Genomic DNA, 21,154 nt, shown 5'->3' with positions numbered 1-21,154 from the left:
AAATCAAAACGCTCGAACAACCGCTCCAAATCGAACTCCCCCCCAGAAATTGAAGAGGGATGTGTCAACGATTGTAAGCGATTTGTCGTCGGTCACTTCATGGGCACCCACAAAGCCCTATTCTGAGCAATCCAGACCGACCTTTTCCGACAATGGGGCGAAAAAATACTCAAAAAAGTCAATGTCAACGACTTTTGCTATTTCTACCTTATTTTTGGCACAGAGCCCGAAGCCCAAACCATTGCAAACTCAAATTTCACATTCATGTTTAGTTTATGTTTCAAACTCGCCAAATGGAATGAAGAAATGAACATCAATAGCAAACCACCACAATCCGAACAAGTGTGGGTGAGACTAAGAAATATCCTACCGCACTTTTGTAATGCCAAAGCACTTGCCTACCTCGCAAGACTCATTGAAAAGCCGTTTAAGCTCAATCCCGACTTTGACTCGTTTGAACGGGTCACATTTGCCCGCATTTGCATTGAGATAGACTCAACGAGTGCAAAATCGGAAAAATTCGAGCTAAGATGCTGGAATGGAAACATGGCCACCATTGAGGCCATGTACGAGAAACCGAGAAAAGAGGACAGAGAAAAGCAAAAGAAGCCCGTGACCACCCACGAACAAGAGAATGTCAAGGTGGTCAAGAAATTCTATATCGGAGTCCTCAAGGCAAATGAAAGCCACAATGAACACATGAATGAGAGCCAAATCGATCCTGATCCCACCAAGCCTGAAACTAAGGTCATTTTCCCACTAATTAAGTTCGAAAAGCCCGACGTCGACATGGATGATAGTGAAAGCCAAAGCATCTCGAAAACCATGAGTTCCAAAACCAAATAAAACCGCAACAATGTTAAAGAAAATCACCTCAAGGAAAACAACTCATACGCCCAACTCCAAACTCAAGCCCAAAAGGAAAAAAGTGACAAGAAAAACAAGCGAAGACGAAGAAGTCGGTACTCTATCCGGAAATATATCCCCAAAAGACCTAAGGGCGACAAGAAATAAGGAAAGAAAGAACAAAGCAAAGATAAGAGAGATGAGTCCGAGAAAATTAACCCCTATTGTTTTGTTTTAGTTGATTGATTGTTAGTTCCATTCCTTATTCACTTTTGTGTTTTGATCTCATGTTCGTGTGCTTCTTAGGCCAACTGTAGATTTCTCATGGACATCGTGTGTTGATTTTGAGCAAATTATTGTAAGCTCAATTTCAGCTCTTGTACTCCCCTTTCGGGTCTTTTTTAATTAATGGCGTAAGTCATTTCTAAAAAAAAAAATTATTTTATATATTACATTTTTTGTGACAAATATATATTACATTTTAATTATGATGTTAAGATATTATTTTAAATGTAATATTTTCATTTGTTGACAGAATTGAGATAAAGAAAATATGTCATAACAATATTAGAAAGATTAAAGCTGAAAACTCAGAAGTTGAAAGTGTTGTTTAACTTGAATTTAAAACGACTAAAGGAGACTCATAGTTATTTGGCATTGGTAGAGGAGGGCCTATTTGATTTCAAATTCCAATAATTATACCTTATTGATTTATTTGTATTTTAGAAATTATGTGACATAATAAATATTTATTTGATTAAATATTCTAATTTCTTTTATACAAATAATGTGATGAAATAAATATTTTAATTGATTAAATATTATAATTTCTTATGTAGAGATTATGTGAAAAATGATTTATATATGTATAACATTAATCTCTTGTATAGAAATTATATTTTATTCAATTAAATATTTATAATATAGTTATCTTATTTATTGTATGATAAGTATAAAAATAGAAATTTTGTAAAAAAAATGTGTGATAATTTATTGATTTAAATCATATAAATGTGTTGTTTTTGAAGATTTAGGTAATATATTATGATGTAAATTTTAATTTTAAGAACATTGTGTAACTCATTATAAGTGATACAATGGATGGTTTGAGCGGCACAATGATCTCGTGATTTTTTACTCTTGTCGAAGTGTTTTCCATGCTTAAAAGTTTTTGTCTCATTATATTATGTTTTGATTAATTGAAAACTAATAAATTATAAATGTTTGTTATTATGAGGTGGTTTTTATCTAACACTTCCATAATCAAGACAGGAAATCGAGCCACCGAATCTTGGTAATCTTATGTTAATTTTTGAACAACTAATTAATAATGGTAAAAATAAAATAATCTTTAATCATAAAATTATTACATATTTTGATAATATTTTTATTTATTATTGTATGTAAGTTTGTTTATGATTATTTAAATTGAAATAAGATATAGAAATAAAATAAAAAACAACAAGCATTCGAGATTGATGAACAAGCAATATTAGTACTACAGCAGATGAAAAGTCTTCTTCTTACATACATTTGATCTGATCAATAAATGAATACTCGATTAGACTCTTTCTCTCTGTCTGTCTTTCTTTCTGAATTTATTAGTAACGGCATATGCGGGCAGTGGGATTTGTGACACAAACTTGGGCATACTTCTTCTTGGCTTCCGGAGAACCACGTTTTGGCTCTTCATCCGCCATTGCAATCTTAGCCACGCCACAAACGGCTGCCGCCGCCGCCGCGAACACAAGCTCCCTCCTCCCGCTGCTCTTCTTCTCTTCTTCCTCCTGGTTCTCGATCTTCATCACCGTCGAGCTGGCCTTTGCCATCACGACACTACTCCTGCGGTTGCTTATCCCGGCCGGCGCCTGCCTGATGCCGAGAAATGATGCTGTCATTGCCATGGAAGCTGCCATTCTTTTTCGATCTTTAATCTCTCTCTCTCTCTTTCTCTGTTTCTAAATGGTGTGTGTGGTTTGCAGAGTAGCAAATTGTGTTGGGTTAAAAGAGAGGATCAAGTAGAAGCAATTGCCATCCATTTGCTTATCCAAAATGGATAGTCTTTCCTCAAATCAGATCTTGCCACCTGTTACTCTATCTTTGCCAGCACATTACGTGGCTGTGGGACTTTTACTTTTGGTGTCTGGTTCTTCTATTTTCATGGAATTATTACTATTTTGACTTCTATTGTCATTTATTATTAAACTTGTACTGTAATTTTTTTAGCATAATAATAAGAATCTTATAGATATAACTTTTACTTTGTCTTACATATAGGAATCTGATTTTATCTTATAATATCCACTTTTATCATTTAAGATAACTTATTGGATATATTAATTGTTAGATTGAGTGTGAATTTAAGAACATCTGAATTCTTACCTTAATATATGTACATTTGAAACTTATACAATATGAAACATATCAATGAATGTATGATGTGTTCTTTCTATTTATAAATGAGTGGGTGAAGGTAACATTGTAAGTCTGATGTAAAACGGTTTGAAGCAAGCTTCATTGAATAGGGCTACGTTTTACATTGTAAGACTGATGTAAAAGTGATGTAAAACGGAGGGAAACGAAAGATAGTTCACTCATTTGTGCTTCTAAGGCTGGTGATGTAAAACGGTTTCACTTCTTTGCGCTTCTAAGAGCTGATGATGTAATACGAAGTGAAGCGAAAGATGATTCACTCATTTGCGCTTTTAAAGCTGGTGATGTAAAACGGTTTTACTTCTTTGCGCTTCTAAGGCCGGTGATGTAAAACGGTTTCACTCTTTTGCGCTTCTAAGGGCTGGTGATGTAATACATAGGGAAGTGAAAGAAGCTTCACTCATTTGCACTTCTTAGGCTGAACCCGGGAGGAAGCGGAGTTATATCCGAGTTCTGGATATATCTTTTTTCTAACCCGTAGTTGATTTATTATTATAATATTCAAGCTGTATTCTGATTGATTCGAAACAGGGGACAACGAAATCGGTAACATAAGGACTCTAATATATGTACCTTTGAAACTTATATAATAAAATATGAAACAGATGAATGATTGTACGATGTGTTTCTATTTGATATGAGTTAGTGAGGGTAGCTAGTATTCTACTACTACCAATGAAGACGATAACTAGCCGCCTGCATAAGTGGATGAGCCAAGTAAGCAGCCAAGGTGAAGCCAGTGATTGTCAAATATGGCAATCGAATGAACTCTTTATAGTAATCCTTGGGCAGTTTCTGACGACCATCAACAATAGCTGCAAACGGAACAACACTAGTTCTGTTCTTCACAGCCTCAAAAGCCTCACCATATCTTAGAGCCAATCTCCTATCTCCATTCCAAACACCAAACAGATGATGACCAATTAATCCAATAGAAGCAGCCATAGCCACTGTATTTCCTATCCATATTGTATGAGCCAAACACCAAACCACTTGACCCGCCATCTGTTGTTCTACTTTAAAACATATCACATCATTCCCATTCATACATGTTACATTAACATCTCTATCTACACATGTAAATTACCTGTGGGTGTCTCGTAATTCGCATGATCCCAGTTTCCCAAAGATGTAACTTAGGCTTGTCTACAGCTGCAACTTCTAGTAGATTAAAGGTTGATGGGTATAGGAAAAAGAATGAAATGAAGTTACCCAACCAGACAAGCTCGTGTAATCCACTAACACTTTGCAATTGCCATAACTGTGTCCCATCATATCTATGGTTAATGAAGTACACCTGAATCAAATTTTACATCAATCCAACAACCATATATATGTATGCAGATTAGGCTTGTAATCTATTGGAATTTGAAACCAATTACACTCACAACAGTGCTAACAGCTAACGGGAGAGATACTCCGGCGAATAGAACACGGTATGCACGTTCTCCGATGAGTTTCTCACCTGTCTCTCTAAGACTAGCTAAGCCACTATGAACTATGGCAAAGATTAATGTAAGCATAAACATTACAACCTGCAAGATAAAAAATGTCAGCTGGGTTTTCTGATTTTGGTATCATAAATCTGAATCAATGTCAATACTCAATACCCATGTAAAACTAACCTCAGGGCTATCGGAGACGACGGTGGAAATAGAGTCAATGAAAGTCTTTCCGAAGCCAGTGGAGTTGTCAATCCAAACAAGATTAAGAATAAAGAGAACAACTCCAAGAATTAGGGCGAAGTAAATCCAGGATGAGAGCTTCTGCTTGGACAAGTCGAAATTTGCAGAGTCTTCCCCTGAGAGAAGTTCTTTAGTCTCGCCCACTTCGGAGGTGGCGCGTAGCTTGTGAAGAATTTTGAATTTGGTAGCTGAAAGTCTGCCATTAGCAGAGATATGATTCGGGTATATGAATTTGGAGGCGATTTGTTTTGGAGTGACAATATGGGATGATTTCAAGGTGGGGAATTTGGGTTTGGGATATAAAACAGAGGAAGAGATTGGGGTTGTTAACAGAATAGAATTCGCCATTGCTACCGGCGAGAGAGACCCTTGTGGCTAGCAACAAAGGTAGTATACTTTATTCATTTCCAACAAAGTTTTCAGACATTTGTAAGATATTTTGAAATGATTAAAGGCTATAATGAAATTTTCGACAAAATTTGTCTAAGATAATGTCATGATTTGTAATTCATAATTTCATACTAGACATCTAAAATGGTTGAAATTTTGCTAATCTTCAACTAAATTATTTGGAATAAAATAAAAGGAGATTTATTAAGATATATAGTTATATAAGATCTATGAAAGGCCCTTGGTATAATATATAGTCTATATATACAAATTGCAACAAAATGAGCAGCTTGATTTCTTCTAAATATTGTTAGCATTTCATTCATCTTTTATTAAATATATATTTTTTAAAATAAATCAAAACATCATTTCATTAATTAAAATTTTAAAAGAAATTAATTTAATTTTTTATTATTATATATACATTTAAATATTTTTATCAAAAATAAATTAATCTTTTTAAAATTATTATTGATTATTATTTTATTTCTCTATAAATTATTTAAAATTTCAATTGAAACCCGCCTAAGATTCTTATGGTAAGAAATGTTTTTGATATGAAAAATGGATAAAAATATAATTCATCCTTACAAAATTGAGTGAAAGAAGACATTCATGGTCACATTCTTGTGTGTAATTAAAAAAAAACAATTAACTCCTTTTCATATAATGATAATTTTTTTAATTTGGAAATTGAGACAACTCACTTGATGGAGGATCCAAATTGGATTTGGTTTGGAAACAACAAAAATTAATATGTGACTTGGGTGTTTGGAGGCTTGGAGCAGCCCGAATTCTTTCTCTTATTTCTTTTTTATAATGTTTAAATAATAATAAAAAAAATTATTTTATATTTATATATCATATCAATTAATTCATTAACTAAAATATTAAATATTTATATTTTAAATTATTATTACTTATTATATATATATATATATATATATATATATATATATATATATATATATATATATATATATATATATATATATATAAGAAATGATTAGGTGAGAGAATGACTTGACATCTGAAAAAATCAAATAATTTCTCTATTTTTTCTCTTTCCTTCCACTTTTACATTTTTCAGGTGATGTGAAGTCATTCCCTCACTAAATTCGCTCATCAAATTCTCTCTCTATTACTCCTTTGTATATATATTAATATCCTTTAATTCTTTTTATTAAAAAAATATTATTATCTCTTCAAAAATCATTACTAATATTATTTAAATAATCTCTAAGTTTATTTTAAATATTTTATAATTTTGATTTAAATATTATAATGTTATTTTTTATTTATAACTTGATCATTTTATTATCTTAATTTTAATTTGATTATTTTTTTTAGTTAAAACTTTAATGTACTTAATTTAAAAATTATTATTATATTTGTTAAAAATTACATATATTTATAATTACTTTTTATATAACATGTTTAATCAAAAATGATATATTTACACAAATATTTTTAAATGCATCAAAACCATTTTAAGTATCAATTCAATTAAAAATTAAAAAAAAATATATTCAAATAAAAATACCATTATGGGCATATTCTTATAATTAAATATCTTCAAATTATTTATTTAGCTCATGGATTTGACTTGATTTTATTTATTTATTTCTTTTATCAAACCAGTAATATTGTGATTCTCAAATTATTAGTAATAATATTAAAACTTGAATATAATAAAAAAAATATCTTTAAAAAATAAATAATTTTGTATTTTATCATTAATTAACATACATATAATCAAACTTATAAATTAAAAATTAAATTTATAAATTAAAAATAGTTCACAGTTAATACCATGTAAAAATTAATCCAAAAAATATTTTTGATTTCTCAGTCTAAGACTCAATTACAACTCCATATTCATAGTCTTTTTCAAACCGACCAATATATTTGTATTTGGTATGAAAAATATCATTAAAATTAATTAAAATATTTTAACTAAAATGGATGAAAAATATGAATACTTAAAGGCATCTCTAACCCTACACCATTCTCTTACCATAATGGGTTTTCAGGTCCAATAGCACACCAAACACAAACTCATAATCCGTTTTCTCTCATTTTTTCCCTGTCAAAAACGCATATATGCATGATAACGGTTTACAAAACACATAATATTAATTAAAATTTAAAAAATTCTTTGAAGTTTAAAGATATTTTAATTTGGATATTTAACTTTTTTTTTTTATATAATTTATTTTAAACATTTAATTTGATCCTTTCATTTCTAATTAAAGTGAATTATTATATTTAATTTTTTATTTATAATTTATTTATATGTATAATTTTTATTTATCCTATATATTTTTATTAATATTTTTTACATATCATAAATTTATAATAATAAATAATATTAATAAAAAAAACTAAAAAATAACAAGATACAATAATTACATTTCTTAAAAATACTTTAAAACACTTCTTAATATAAGATAAGTATGTATACGATATTGATCTATAATTAATTTTATCATAAATACTTTTAATGGGGTAAGTTTGAAAAAGTATTGTGGTTTAATTTGTAAAGTTAATAAATATATAGATAGTTATTGAAAATGTTAAAAAATTGGTATAAAAATAAATATTTCTAAAATATTTTTTTAGTTTAAAAATGAATTTTTTTAATTGGAAATGAATTATTGTTTAATGTGACATTTACCATTTTGAGTTTGAGAATGAATTTTTTGAATGAAGATGGTCTAAAAATTGTCAAATTTGTATATCACGTTAAAGAAACAAAATTTAGATATATACTTCTTTACCAAATGTAATTTTTTTACCATTTTGATAAAAAAAAAAATCCAGAGTGTGGTAGACTTAAAAAAAAAACATACAAAATTGAAATAAATTTATTTGTTAGAGGACCAAAATCATAGTATTCTATTTGAAAGTTATAGAGTAAAAAGTAGGTGTGGAAACGAGCCATGTTGTTCGTGAGTAGTTCGGGGAATTTGAGTAGCTTGATTATAAAATTAAACTCAAATTTTAGTTCGAGGAACTCGTTTATATATATATATATATATATATATATATATATATATATATATATATAATTTTTTTCCGCCGTCCACTACTTTCAATTTCAAACCATCTACGTCTCTCCTCCTTTTATTTTCAAATAGCCAAACTCATTTCTCTCTATTCTCCTTACATTCTTATTTTCTCTTTCTTCATTTTCAAGCCAAACTCATCCCTCTTCTTTTTCTCTCAAACGGCCAAACCTTTCTATCTTTTCCTTCCGTTTTCAAACGACCAAACCCCTCTTCTTCTTCCTCCATCATTTAGATTCTTTCTCTATCAAAAGACCTCGAAGTATCTATTTTTTGGATTCTACTTTACCAGAGTTATTTGTTCATTGCTTTACTATTTCATATTTTGAATCATATAAAATTTGAAGATCACTATATGACCAGTCTATCATATTACCAAACTTTTAATATTTGTGATGAACTTTTTTTAAATATTTAATTTCGTTTGTAATTTTAAAATGAGTTGTTTGTGATTGAATGATTATCTTTAAATTATGTGATTGTATTTGTATTTTTTATTCTTAAATAATTTTGTGATTATATGTGTAGTTTGTGAAATATATATAATATTATGTTTGAGATATTATTTAGTAATAAAATTTAATTTTAATTTAATTTTTAAGTTTTCGAGTTCGAGCTTGAGTAATTCGAATTGTAATCGAGCCGAGTTTGAGTATAAATTTTGGTACTCGATCGAGTTCAAGTTCTAGTATTTACAATTCAATTCGAGTCGAGTTCGATTAGTTGGGATACCAGGAGATGAAGTATCCCTTAATACAAGAATATTAACTGTTGGTTTTAGATTAGGTATATGTGCGGAAATTTTAGATCTAATCTAAAATACCTAATCATTGATATAAAAGCATAACTGATAGAATAAACATACAGCTTGAAATGGTATACCTTTGATGCGTGAATTTGACAGATCTGGTTGATTGGATCAGGATCAGAGCCCCACTTGTTGCTCCTCTATTTGGTCCACACGAGTTCCAATAGATCCGGTTACCGTCGATTGCTAGATCGTAGGATAACCAAAGGAAACAATCTGATTGCTTGCTTTCAGAATCAAGAGCACCCTTTGTTCTAAAGAACTTCTCTCCAGCTATAGAAAAAGGGGGATGGGGAAGTTTTTGTGTGTCTCATTGATTATCGAATAATCATCCTTTTAAATGCCCTTCTCACCTTGGAAAATTTATTTCCCTTTTAATTGTCATGTAAGAAACCTTCCACCTTCCTTTTTGATAAACCGTAACATATTTATGACAATAAAATATGTTATAATTTTATCTTTCATAAATATATCCTCAATATATATATTTATTTATTTCTTGCTTAAACGTCTTTAACAATATCTAATATATTGTTTATCCACAAAGTTACTCTTTTATTTCAAAATAAAAGGAATAATATATATTACTAATATCTAATATATTAGTAATATAATCATTCTCATTTCATCTATTGGTAAACCCTATATGTGTGACCCCGTAGAACCCAATTATAATAGCTGTAGGTATTACCCTATTAATCATAGTTGGCTTCTAGCAAAGCACTACGACTCCTAAAATAATTGGATTAAATTAATTTTCTTAATTGACCTATTCACATTTAGTCATTGCACATTGAATTAAAGGACATAATTCCTTCAATCTCCCACTTGTCCTTAAACAAGTGTGCAATATAAGATACCTTGTCTCTTAGTGTCTTATTCGATGATATGATGACATCCATATCCTTTATCAAATATGTTTCTTGAACTCTGAGTTCGAACTGTAAATAAAACGGATGATTCAAATAATCCATCCGAGCATGGCCATGCATTTTCAGTTCTCACTCTTCAAGTGGCCGAGACACCATTCCCTTTTCAATGTATCGGAGTATACACGAAATAGGAGGACTATTCCAGTCTTGTATGACTATGGCTCCCACTCAACTTTTAGCAATCCTAACAATTGCCTTTATAACTCCCTTTTACGGAAAGCGTTTAACAATGTCAAAGAAATACTAATTATCCAGTGAGACCATAACATACTCATGTCTGAGGAATCTACTAAATATGGTTTAATTTTAAAACTCTATAATATTGAAGAGTATTAAAGCAGGTCAGTCTTATATGTATCATCTATACACATATATGTATATGACTAGACATCTCTATGTCCCTATAGCTCATGAAACCTGACGCTATCAGTCAGCATACAATATAGTAACATATAAAATCATCTATGTCCATTTGATGATTTCGAACTATAGACTTTTAATAATTCAAAACTTCATTTCACTTAATGGGGTTTCATTCACCAGAACACTTAAGGTGATCCCATTTGTTAATAATGAATTATTTGGACATATTATTTAATATTTGTTAAGAACAATGTATAAATAAATATGAAATATCATATATCTCAAAATCATCAAGTCAAACTTAAACAAGTGTTTAATACTCATAAACAAAAAAAAAAATTTAAGCCATTCTCCAATATGTTTGAGGCCCTTAGCCCTAGTGTGACTCTCATGCTTGGGCCGAGGCATAGGTTTGGTCAATGGATCAGCAATGTTGTCATTTGTATGCACTTTACACATCCTAATATCACCCATATTAATGATGTGTCGAATAAGGTGATACTTCCTCATAACATGTCTGGATTTTGAGCTCGAACTTGGTTCCTTAGCCTGGGCTATGGCACCATTGTTGTCACAATAGATATCAATAGGCATTGAAATGCTAGGAACAACACCGAGTTCATCCAAAAATTTCCTTATCCAAACAGCTTCTTTTGCTGCTTCACTAGCAGCAATATACTCAGCTTCTGTTGTAGAATCTGCTACTGTATCCTGTTTGGAGCTTCTCCAGCTCACAGCTCCTCCATTAAGGATGAAGACATAACCCGATTGTGACTCAAAGCCATCTCGGTCAGTCTGAAAACTTGCATCAGTATAGCCATATACGATTAATTTTTCATCTCCCCCATATATTAAGAAATCATCCTTGGTCCTTCTCAAGTACTTCAGGATATTCTTAGCTGCACTCCAATGTGCTTCTCCAGGACTTGATTGGTATCTGCTACACATGCTCAATGCATATGCAACATCTGGACGTGTACATACCATGGCATACATGATAGATCCTATGGTAGAGGCATAAGGGATCTTGCTCATTTTCTCAAGTTCATCAGATGTTTTAGGACACTGCGTCTTGCTGAGATATACACCATGTTGAACGGGTAAAAATCCCTTTTTAGAATCTTGCATCTTGAATCTTTTAAGAATCTTATCAATATAAATTCCTTGACTCAGTCCAAGTAGCCTTTTAGATCTATCTCTATAGATCTTGATTCCGGATTCAGTCGTTGAACAAGTTGAACCCACTCGTAGATCGGAAAGGCCAAGGGTTATGCCAAGACGTTATAATGATTTCATCTTAAATGCAAGCCTTGATGTTCTTATGTTAGAACATAATGAGCCTTCCACCTATAATCAAGCAATGATGGGTCCAGACTCCAATAAATGGCTTGAAGCCATGAGGTCCGAAATGGATTCGATGTTTGAAAATCAAGTATGGGACTTGATAGATTTGCCAAATGGGGTCAAACCCATAGGGTGCAAATGGATCTTCAAACTCAAAAATGACAAAGATGGAAATAAATCTATTCACAAGGCAAGATTAGTTGCCAAAGGTTATAGACAAATTCATGGTATAGACTATGATGAGACATTTTCACCAGTTGTTATGATTAGATCCATTAGGATAATCCTAGCTATTGCTGCATATTATGACTATGAGATATGGCAAATGGATGTCAAAACAGCCTTTCTAAATGGTTTTTTGGAAGAGGATGTGTACATGACACAACCTGAAGGTTTTGTAGATCCGAATTATGCTGGGAAAGTATGTAAGCTCAAGAAGTCAATTTATGGACTTAAGCAAGCATCCAGGAGTTGGAACTTTCGATTTGATGAAAAGATCAAAGAGTTTGAATTCATTAGATGCGAAGAGGATCCTTGTGTTTACAAAAGGTTTAGTGGGAGTAAGATAAATTTCCTAGTATTATATGTGGATGACATACTACTTATTGGGAATGACATTCCGATGCTAGAGTCCGTCAAAGAATGGCTGATGAAATGCTTCTCAATGAAAGACTTAGGAAATGCTGAGTACATTCTTGGAATCAAGATCTATAGAGATAGATCTAAAAGGCTACTTGGACTGAGTCAAGGAATTTATATTGATAAGATTCTTAAAAGATTCAAGATGCAAGATTCTAAAAAGGGATTTTTACCCGTTCAACATGGTGTATATCTCAGCAAGACGCAGTGTCCTAAAACATCTGATGAACTTGAGAAAATGAGCAAGATCCCTTATGCCTCTGCCATAGGATCTATCATGTATGCCATGGTATGTACACGTCCAGATGTTGCATATGCATTGAGCATGTGTAGCAGATACCAATCAAGTCCTGGAGAAGCACATTGGAGTGCAGCTAAGAATATCCTGAAGTACTTGAGAAGGACCAAGGATGATTTCTTAATATATGGGGGAGATGAAAAATTAATCGTATATGGCTATACTGATGCAAGTTTTCAGACTGACCGAGATGGCTTTGAGTCACAATCGGGTTATGTCTTCATCCTTAATGGAGGAGCTGTGAGCTGGAGAAGCTCCAAACAGGATACAGTAGCAGATTCTACAACAGAAGCTGAGTATATTGCTGCTAGTGAAGCAGCAAAAGAAGCTGTTTGGATAAGGAAATTTTTGGATGAACTCGGTGTTGTTCCTAGCATTTCAATGCCTATTGATATCTATTGTGACAACAATGGTGCCTTACAATAAAAACAATCATGTTCAGAAGCTACTCTTGGCTTCTCATCACCCTTGGGTTTTGCAACTTGTTTACCTTTTCTTTGGTAATTGTTTTTATTCTTAGCCATTTTCTTAAAACCCTTCCCACTATTGACATTCAGAACTTCCTTCCTCTTGTCATCAGTGATATTGCCTTCTGCATTTTTAAGCAGGTTGTGGAGTTCATTTAGATCATGCTTTAGTCCATTCATATGGTATTGCATTCTAAAAGGTGCAAAACCATCGTGTAAGGATCTAAGAACGATATCCGTGGCCAACTCTTGGTCATAAGGGGTCCCCAAATCTTCCATCCTCTTGAACAGCCCAGTTAGACTAATCACATGAGGACTTACGGGTTTCCCTTTCACAAGTCTGCTATCAAGTATAGCCTTGTGAGTTTCATATCGTTCAATCCTTGCCTGATCCTGAAACAGAGTTTTCAGCTCAGTTGTGATGGTATAAGCATCGGAACTCAAAAACCTCTTCTGCAAATCAGGTTCCATTGCAGCAAGCATTAAGCAAGTGACAGGTAAAGCCTCAGTTTTCAATTGGGTTGCTGTTTCCTTCTCCTCGTCAGACGAGGTATCAGTCACTTTTGGAATAGGGGTAGTAAGAACGTCCTCACGTCCCTCGGACCTCAGAATTATCCTCAGATTCCTTTCCCAATCTAGGAAATTAGTCCCATTTAACTTGTTTTTCTCAATAATGGAGCGCAGGGAGAATTTCAAATTATCGTTTGCCATTATCTACAATATGTTATTTAAATACAACTTAATTAGTTTATGTATTGACAATGCAAACACTTGTGATAAACAATTTAACAGGAGTGAATGCGCATTTTATTCAAATTATTATAGTTCCTTTCTGAACAAAATGATTCCAAGATCCCATTTGATAAAAGTCTAACGTACTTTTGCACTGCCTTAGACCTTGTATATTCAGGGTAAGTAAACAATATTTACTAATCATAACTTCTTTATAATTCTTGGTTGATAATCTAAATCCAATTTAGAGTCATCCCTATACCTCAAGATCCAAGACTTGGTATTGGTCTCTTGTTGGGTACAACCATATCAATGTTTATGAATCCCTTATATAGATTCACCCTCAAGAGTATACAGTAGAGGAAAGACACAATCGCTTTTGCGAAACCCATCTAACCAAAATAATACCGTAAACTGCTTGGGTTATGATGTGGAAAGGTATTTTCCCAATTTCTTTAGGAACTAAAATCTTTCATTGGTTTTATTTTAAAAGTGAAAAAAAAATAGTTATAAATAAAACCAAAACAATGTATATTAAAACATGTAATCTTTTCTACGGATCACTATCCTTCAAGGTTCAACATGTAGTAACTTTCAAGAGTATTAATCTTGAACTTGCATTTTCTTTTCTTAACTTTTGAGAAAAAGTAAATAATATAAATCATATTTATATATTTTAATTCTAAACAAAACTTATTATATTTCATAACAAGATCAATTAACTGTATATTACGAATAATATCATCATATTATAATTAATCATTAACTTGTTAGATTATTATTCAGATTGCATCAAATAGTTCTATCAGTTTATGCAACCTGGCTCTGATACCATTGTTGGTTTTAGATTAGGTATATGTGCGGAAATTTTAGATCTAATCTAAAATACCTAATCATTGATATAAAAGCATAACTGATAGAATAAACATACAGCTTGAAATGGTATACCTTTGATGCGTGAATTTGACAGATCTGGTTGATTGGATCAGGATCAGAGCCCCACTTGTTGCTCCTCTATTTAGTCCACACGAGTTCCAATAGATCCGGTTACCGTCGATTGCTAGATCGTAGGATAACCAAAGGAAACAATCTGATTGCTTGCTTTCAGAATCAAGAGCACCCTTTGTTCTAAAGAACTTCTCTCCAGCTATAGAAAAAGGGGGATGGGGAAGTTTTTGTGTGTCTCATTGATTATCGAATAATCATCCTTTTAAATGCCCTTCTCACCTTGGAAAATTTATTTCCCTTTTAATTGTCATGTAAGAAACCTTCCACCTTCCTTTTTGATAAACCGTAACATATTTATGACAATAAAATATGTTATAATTTTATCTTTCATAAATATATCCTCAATATATATATTTATTTCTTTCTTGCTTAAACGTCTTTAACAATATCTAATATATTGTTTATCCACAAAGTTACTCTTTTATTTCAAAATAAAAGGAATAATATATATTACTAATATCTAATATATTAGTAATATAATCATTCTCATTTCATCTATTGGTAAACCCTATATGTGTGACCTCGTAGGACCCAATTATAATAGCTGTAGGTATTACCCTATTAATCATAGTTGGCTTCTAGCAAAGCACTACGACTCCTAAAATAATTGGATTAAATTAATTTTCTTAATTGACCTATTCACATTTAGTCATTGCACATTGAATTAAAGGACATAATTCCTTCATTAACAACATCGAACAATTGCGGAAACGAAAGAAAGCAACTAAAGAACGCAAACAAAAAATTTATAGTGGTTCCCCCAAAATAGCCCTACATCCACTTTCGAAGCACAAAAGGCTCTCAACTTTATTATCAAGATTGTTATAGGAGTATTACAATGATTCTCTCATAATAGAAGATCACACACAAGTCACAAGGAAGCGATGCTATCAAGGCAAAGACTTGGCTTTCTAAAGTGTCCAACTACACCTTTAAATAAGCATCAATTAGGTCAATATCAATATCTTGTCTAAAACTCTCAAAGAGACTTTCCAAAATATTTTTACCATATTTCATAATTGTATTTCCATAATAAAAGATCTAATTACCTTTTGTGATAATCTTATTTCCTAATATCAAGAGTATACAACAAAAGATATAGTTTCTTTTTATTGTATATATCATTTCCTTGTAGTAAGATTGTGTACCATGAATATACCATATTTGTAATATTGTAAATTCATTCTCAACACTCCACCTTGATTTACAAGTTATCTTCGTCTTGTCTTCTATCATTTACTTTGTCAACAAGCAAAGTCCCATAACTCCCAAATCCAGGAACCACCAGCATATCAACAACATTGTCATCTTCTTGGTAACAACTTCTCTTGCTCGATTATGCTCTTCTCAATGTACAACCCCACATCAAACTTTAGCGTGGTAAACATCTTCAACAATAGTATAACCATGGGACCTTTAGGCCGCTTAAGTCATCCACTATATCACATATAATGGGTTATACAATGTTTTTTCAAATTAAGATTTATAATCTAACGGATTATATAAACCTTCAAAAACATCATCATTACCAAAAATTATACATATATCTTCGCCAATGGTGGAAATATCCAAGTCTAGGTATCTAGGAGTGAAGAGAAAGTAGTTGAAGAAAATGAACTTTTTCTTCCTAACACATGCATTCGTCTTGATTCGTCTCCCTCTCTTTGTCTTATTCTTGTCTCTAGAATTTACAATCTCACAGATTACCTAAATCCCCAATAACAGTATTATCATGAAAGATGGTACATACATATGAAATATATCTTCACAAATTGTGGAAATACATAATCATAGGTATCTAGAGAGAGAAGAGAAAGTAGTTGAAGAAATATAGATTTTCTTCCTAACACCTACATTCGTCTTGATTCGCCTCCCAAATCTTCTTCTTTTTCAAAATTAGATATCTATCGAAGACTGAGGACATCCAAAACGAACTTTCATCGCATACTTCCTCAAAATAAGATACTAATCAAAAGTCGAGAAGACCCAAGACAAACTTTCATTGTCTACTTCTTCAAAATTAGATATCTATTGAAACCGAGGACACCCAAGACGAACATTCATCGTCTACTTCCTCAAAATAAGATATTGATCGAAACCAAGAAGATCCGAGACGAACTTTCATCGTTTGCATTTTCAAAATCGGACATCTGTCAAAAATTAAGGACATCCCAAACGAACATCTATCGTCTACTTCCTCAAAGTTAGATATTGATCCCAAACGAAAGTTGAGAAGACCCAAGACAAACCTACATCGTCTAAATAATTAGGTATCCAGCAATATCTCTTTACTCAAGCTCAAGATCTAGTAAAACATTTGTCACCCATCTTGCCTTAAACACTGCACACTCAACCAACTTGAGTCGCATACTTCTCTAACTGTCTTCAATTGTTTTCACCATACTTCATAGTTTCTTCAAAAGAAGTCACGAATATTCTTTCATTTGAATTGATCGAGTCTCTTATATAGCCTCTTTTTCATGACTATGAATCACATTCAAGGTCTCATTCATCTTCTCGCATCAGATGACAATTCAATAATCTCATTCACCTTTGAATTGACCAAGCCTTTCATCTAGCCCATTTTTCATGACTATGAATCTAATTCAAGGTCTCAATCCTCTTTTTAATAAGATGACAAATCAATCATCTCATTAATCTTAACTATGATACACAATGCATTAACAATTAAGATAGAGTAAAAGAAGTATCTAAATCATCACCTTTGAATTGACTGAGCCTCCCATCTAGCTCATTTTTTTATGACTAGAAATCTCACTCAAGGTTTTATTCATCTTCTCACATTGAAAGATAATACAATAATTTCTTATTGGTTTGTTTGAGAGTTGTTTCATGATGTCTCTACCTAAATTTATAAGAGTCTTTCATTGGTCTTCTTCTTCTTAGTCTTTCAATAATATTGCATGTTAACTAGCAATATGTCAATCCTTAATCACCCTCTAACTCAATGCAATCTAGCAATTTTGGCCCGAAGGATTGCCTTGTTAACACGTCGACAATGTTGTCATCAGTAAATGCCTTTTTGATAAGATTTATTGTGTACCATTCTTTTCTTCATCCATAGCCAAGGATACCTCTTCACCAAGGTCATCCTACTCCCCAACATTAGAATAAATCTCAATGGTCCCATAATAATTCTCCCTTGGCAGTGTGCTCTTTTGATGACATATCTCCACCTCGAGTTGTGATTCCACTTGAATCATTACTTGTGTCTTCATTGTGTGTGCTCTAGCTTTGTTAAACTTCACATATGACCTAGCATAATATTATCTCCACCTTCTTCTAACCAAACTTTATACCTTTTAACATTCTCTGAAATCCAATAAAGAAAATTTATTTGCTTTTGGATTCAGCTTCCCTTGCATTACCATGAGTTAAAGTTCTTGTATCAAGAACTCATTTCTTACCAAATTCTTGCAAACCTTTGAGAACAAGCCTTAGATGCCAGAACTTTTATGTATATTGAGTGACATCGGAAATAATAACTAAACATATTTGTGAGTTACCTTAAAGAGAATACACAACATTTTTATTTACTTCTTCCATAATAACTAAAGTACATTACTCACCAGCAATGGTACACCTCTTGCCTTCCAAACAAAATCTTTTCTATTATGCTTCTTTAGTTTTAGGTAGTTTTGTATGAAGTGTCCTTCCTATTAACACCGAAAGCACTTCACCTTTTTTTAGTCTTCAACATAGACTTAAAACTCTTACTGCTCTGCCTTCTTTCTCATGATATTGTTTACCTCTAGCATACATGTCTTCTCCATTGTCTTTTTGTCTACAATCTGCCATCTTGGTTTGTTCCTTGGACATCAAGTAACTCATACTTCTTCCACCTCAAATTTGACATTCATTCATAACAACAAGAATTACAACTTGGACATCTTTTGGAAACCTCCCTAGAATTTGTCAAGAACACTCGAAAGATCATCCAAGCTCTATAGTTTCCTCTCCTCTCGAACATCATTGCTCTAATACCACTTGTTGGGATACCAGGAGATGAAGTATCCCTTAATGCAAGAATATTAACAACATCGAACAATTGCAAAAACAAATAAAAGCAACTAAGGAACGCAAACACAAGATATATAGTGGTTCTACCAAAATAGACTTACATCCACTTTTAAAGCACAAGAGGCTCTCAACTTTATTATCAAGATTGTTATAGGAGTATTACAATGATTCTCTCATAATGAAAACTTACATACAACTCACAAAAAAGTGATGCTCTCAAGGCAAAAATTTGACTTTTTAAAGTACTCGACTGCACCTTTAAATAAGCCTCAATTAGGTCAATATCAATATTTTATCTAAAAATCTCAAAGAGACATTCCAAAATATTTTTGCCATATTTCCTAATTGTATTTCCATAATAAAAGATCTAGTTTCCTTTTGTGATAATCTTATTTTTTAATATCAAGATTATACATCAAAAAAATATAGTTTCCTTTTATTGAATATATAATTTCTTTATAGTAAGATTATAATTTCTTTATAGTAAGATTGTATACCATAAATATACCATATTTGTAATATTGTAAATCAATTCTCAACGGTTTGAGTAGTTTGGTTCTCGGCTCGGCTCGACTCATTTACACCCCTAGTAAAAATTAGATAAAGTTTCAAGAATTGAAATATTTATTCTTATTCAAACTTGTTCTATTTAATTATTTAATTAATTTGATTTATAAATAAAAAATTCAAAATATATTACATTATTCAAAAACTATTCAAAACTTTATTAAAAATGCATTAACTGTTATAGCTAGATTAGTTCTTTGAGAAATGTAAAATTAATGATAAAGTTTTTAAATGACAAGGAAACAGAGTTCCAGAATCTGAGCTGAATAATTAATGAGCTACTACAACAAACATTGAATACATCGGACTCAAATAATTAGTTGAATCGAGGTTAGGACTTGTTCGGTTCAAATCCAGTTTCTTTTTAAATAATTTTATTATTTTAAAAAAAATAATGATTTTATGGAGTGATTTTTTTTGAGTAAAAATCTTAAGATTTAAGAATGATAAAATAATAATTTAAAATAAAATATATTTTAATATTTAAATTAATAATTAAGTAATGTAACACACAAGAAAGAAAAAAATAAAACGGATAAATGATTAGGTTGAAATATTTAAATAATCCAAACCAGTTGTTATGTTAGTTAGCTTAGACATCTAATTTTCAATTACTTTAATTATGAATAATTTAAAACTATTAAAACACGTTTGTACTTAATTAATTATTAATATTATCATTATTTAATTATTTTTACAAGAAGTAGGAAATCCAACATATTCTGACTAATCACCAATTCCCTAAAGCAATGTCAATAATTTATATTTTAAAGCAACTTTACCATTCACATGTTATTAATATATTAAAAAAAACAATTTTACTTTACTTGATAATTGAAAAATATTATTTACCACAACCTTATTGCTAAACTAATATTTGTTTCAATGAGTAACACTTCAACTTGTAACAATTTTTTTGACCTTTAATTTATTAAAACTATGTGATTACATGACTAATAAAATAATTTTAATTAAAAAATATAATTATGTGTATTTACAAAACAGCCTAATTCAAATATCATAATGGAAAGAAGTTGTTGATGAATAAGTTCATGCACTACTAAAGAACACCATTGGTACTTTTAGTTGTATGGATTTTTTCAAAAGAAAAAAAAAAGTATCAATATTTTTTTTAAATAAGAGGCTTTTTTTTAAATATTCAAAATCAAATATTTGATATTTTTTTTCAGAAGATCCCTATTGCGGTTCCTCTGTTTTGTTTGTTTCACCGCAGTGAGGGGCAAAATGGTCACATTTAAAAAAATCATCATTTTACCCTCATGCGAGAAAAACAAGCGGAACGTAATGGGAAAAACCGTAATAGGGATCTCTTCTACGATTTTTTCAGCAATACTTTATCTATCCCATATATTTTTTTTCAATCATTCATAATTATAATTACTTGAGTCAATATATATATATATATAAGAGTAGATCTGGAGTCACACAAAAATGTCTATATATTATTCCATTCCCTTGTGAATTTGAAATATATACATATATGGTGAAAGTAGAGAATGGAATCAATCAGTA

General features: G+C 31.3%; 3 protein-coding genes across 3 annotated transcripts; all 3 read right to left on the bottom strand.

Moving 5' to 3' along the window:
* Nucleotides 1–2,290: 2,290 nt before the first annotated feature.
* LOC124922816 (photosystem II 5 kDa protein, chloroplastic-like) lies at nucleotides 2,291–2,836 on the bottom strand. The gene has a single exon (XM_047463529.1). The coding sequence runs from the start codon at nucleotides 2,760–2,762 to the stop codon at nucleotides 2,448–2,450; it is 315 nt and encodes a 104-aa protein (XP_047319485.1). The 5' UTR covers nucleotides 2,763–2,836; the 3' UTR covers nucleotides 2,291–2,447.
* Nucleotides 2,837–3,822: 986 nt separating this feature from the next.
* On the bottom strand, nucleotides 3,823–5,389 carry LOC124920575 (15-cis-zeta-carotene isomerase, chloroplastic-like). The gene is made up of 4 exons (XM_047461082.1): nucleotides 4,905–5,389; nucleotides 4,668–4,814; nucleotides 4,367–4,576; nucleotides 3,823–4,284 (listed from the first exon to the last, which is right to left on the bottom strand). Exons 1-4 carry the CDS (start codon nucleotides 5,310–5,312, stop codon nucleotides 3,949–3,951), a joined length of 1,101 nt encoding a protein of 366 aa, XP_047317038.1. The 5' UTR covers nucleotides 5,313–5,389; the 3' UTR covers nucleotides 3,823–3,948.
* A 7,862-nt stretch (nucleotides 5,390–13,251) lies between these two features.
* On the bottom strand, nucleotides 13,252–13,984 carry LOC124922401. The gene is made up of 2 exons (XM_047463136.1): nucleotides 13,358–13,984; nucleotides 13,252–13,296 (listed from the first exon to the last, which is right to left on the bottom strand). The coding sequence occupies exons 1-2, from the start codon at nucleotides 13,982–13,984 to the stop codon at nucleotides 13,252–13,254; spliced, it is 672 nt and encodes a 223-aa protein (XP_047319092.1).
* Between the last annotated feature and the right edge of the window lie 7,170 nt (nucleotides 13,985–21,154).

Source organism: Impatiens glandulifera, chromosome 1 (assembly GCF_907164915.1).
Source record: "Impatiens glandulifera chromosome 1, dImpGla2.1, whole genome shotgun sequence".
NCBI lineage: Eukaryota > Viridiplantae > Streptophyta > Magnoliopsida > Ericales > Balsaminaceae > Impatiens > Impatiens glandulifera.
This window is presented reverse-complemented; position numbering and strand designations above follow the sequence as displayed.

Coding starts and splice junctions, on each gene's coding strand:
- LOC124922816 (XM_047463529.1), bottom strand. CDS start 2,762: ATGGCAGCTTCCATGGCAATGACAGCATCATTTCTCGGCATCAGGCAG.
- LOC124922401 (XM_047463136.1), bottom strand. CDS start 13,984: ATGGCAAACGATAATTTGAAATTCTCCCTGCGCTCCATTATTGAGAAA. Junction 13,297..13,357: donor AGAGGAAGGAAGTTCTGAAT/GTCAATAGTGGG, acceptor ACCAAAGAAAAG/GTAAACAAGTTGCAAAACCC.
- LOC124920575 (XM_047461082.1), bottom strand. CDS start 5,312: ATGGCGAATTCTATTCTGTTAACAACCCCAATCTCTTCCTCTGTTTTA. Junction 4,815..4,904: donor TCGTCTCCGATAGCCCTGAG/GTTAGTTTTACA, acceptor TTTATCTTGCAG/GTTGTAATGTTTATGCTTAC. Junction 4,285..4,366: donor GAATTACGAGACACCCACAG/GTAATTTACATG, acceptor GTAGAACAACAG/ATGGCGGGTCAAGTGGTTTG.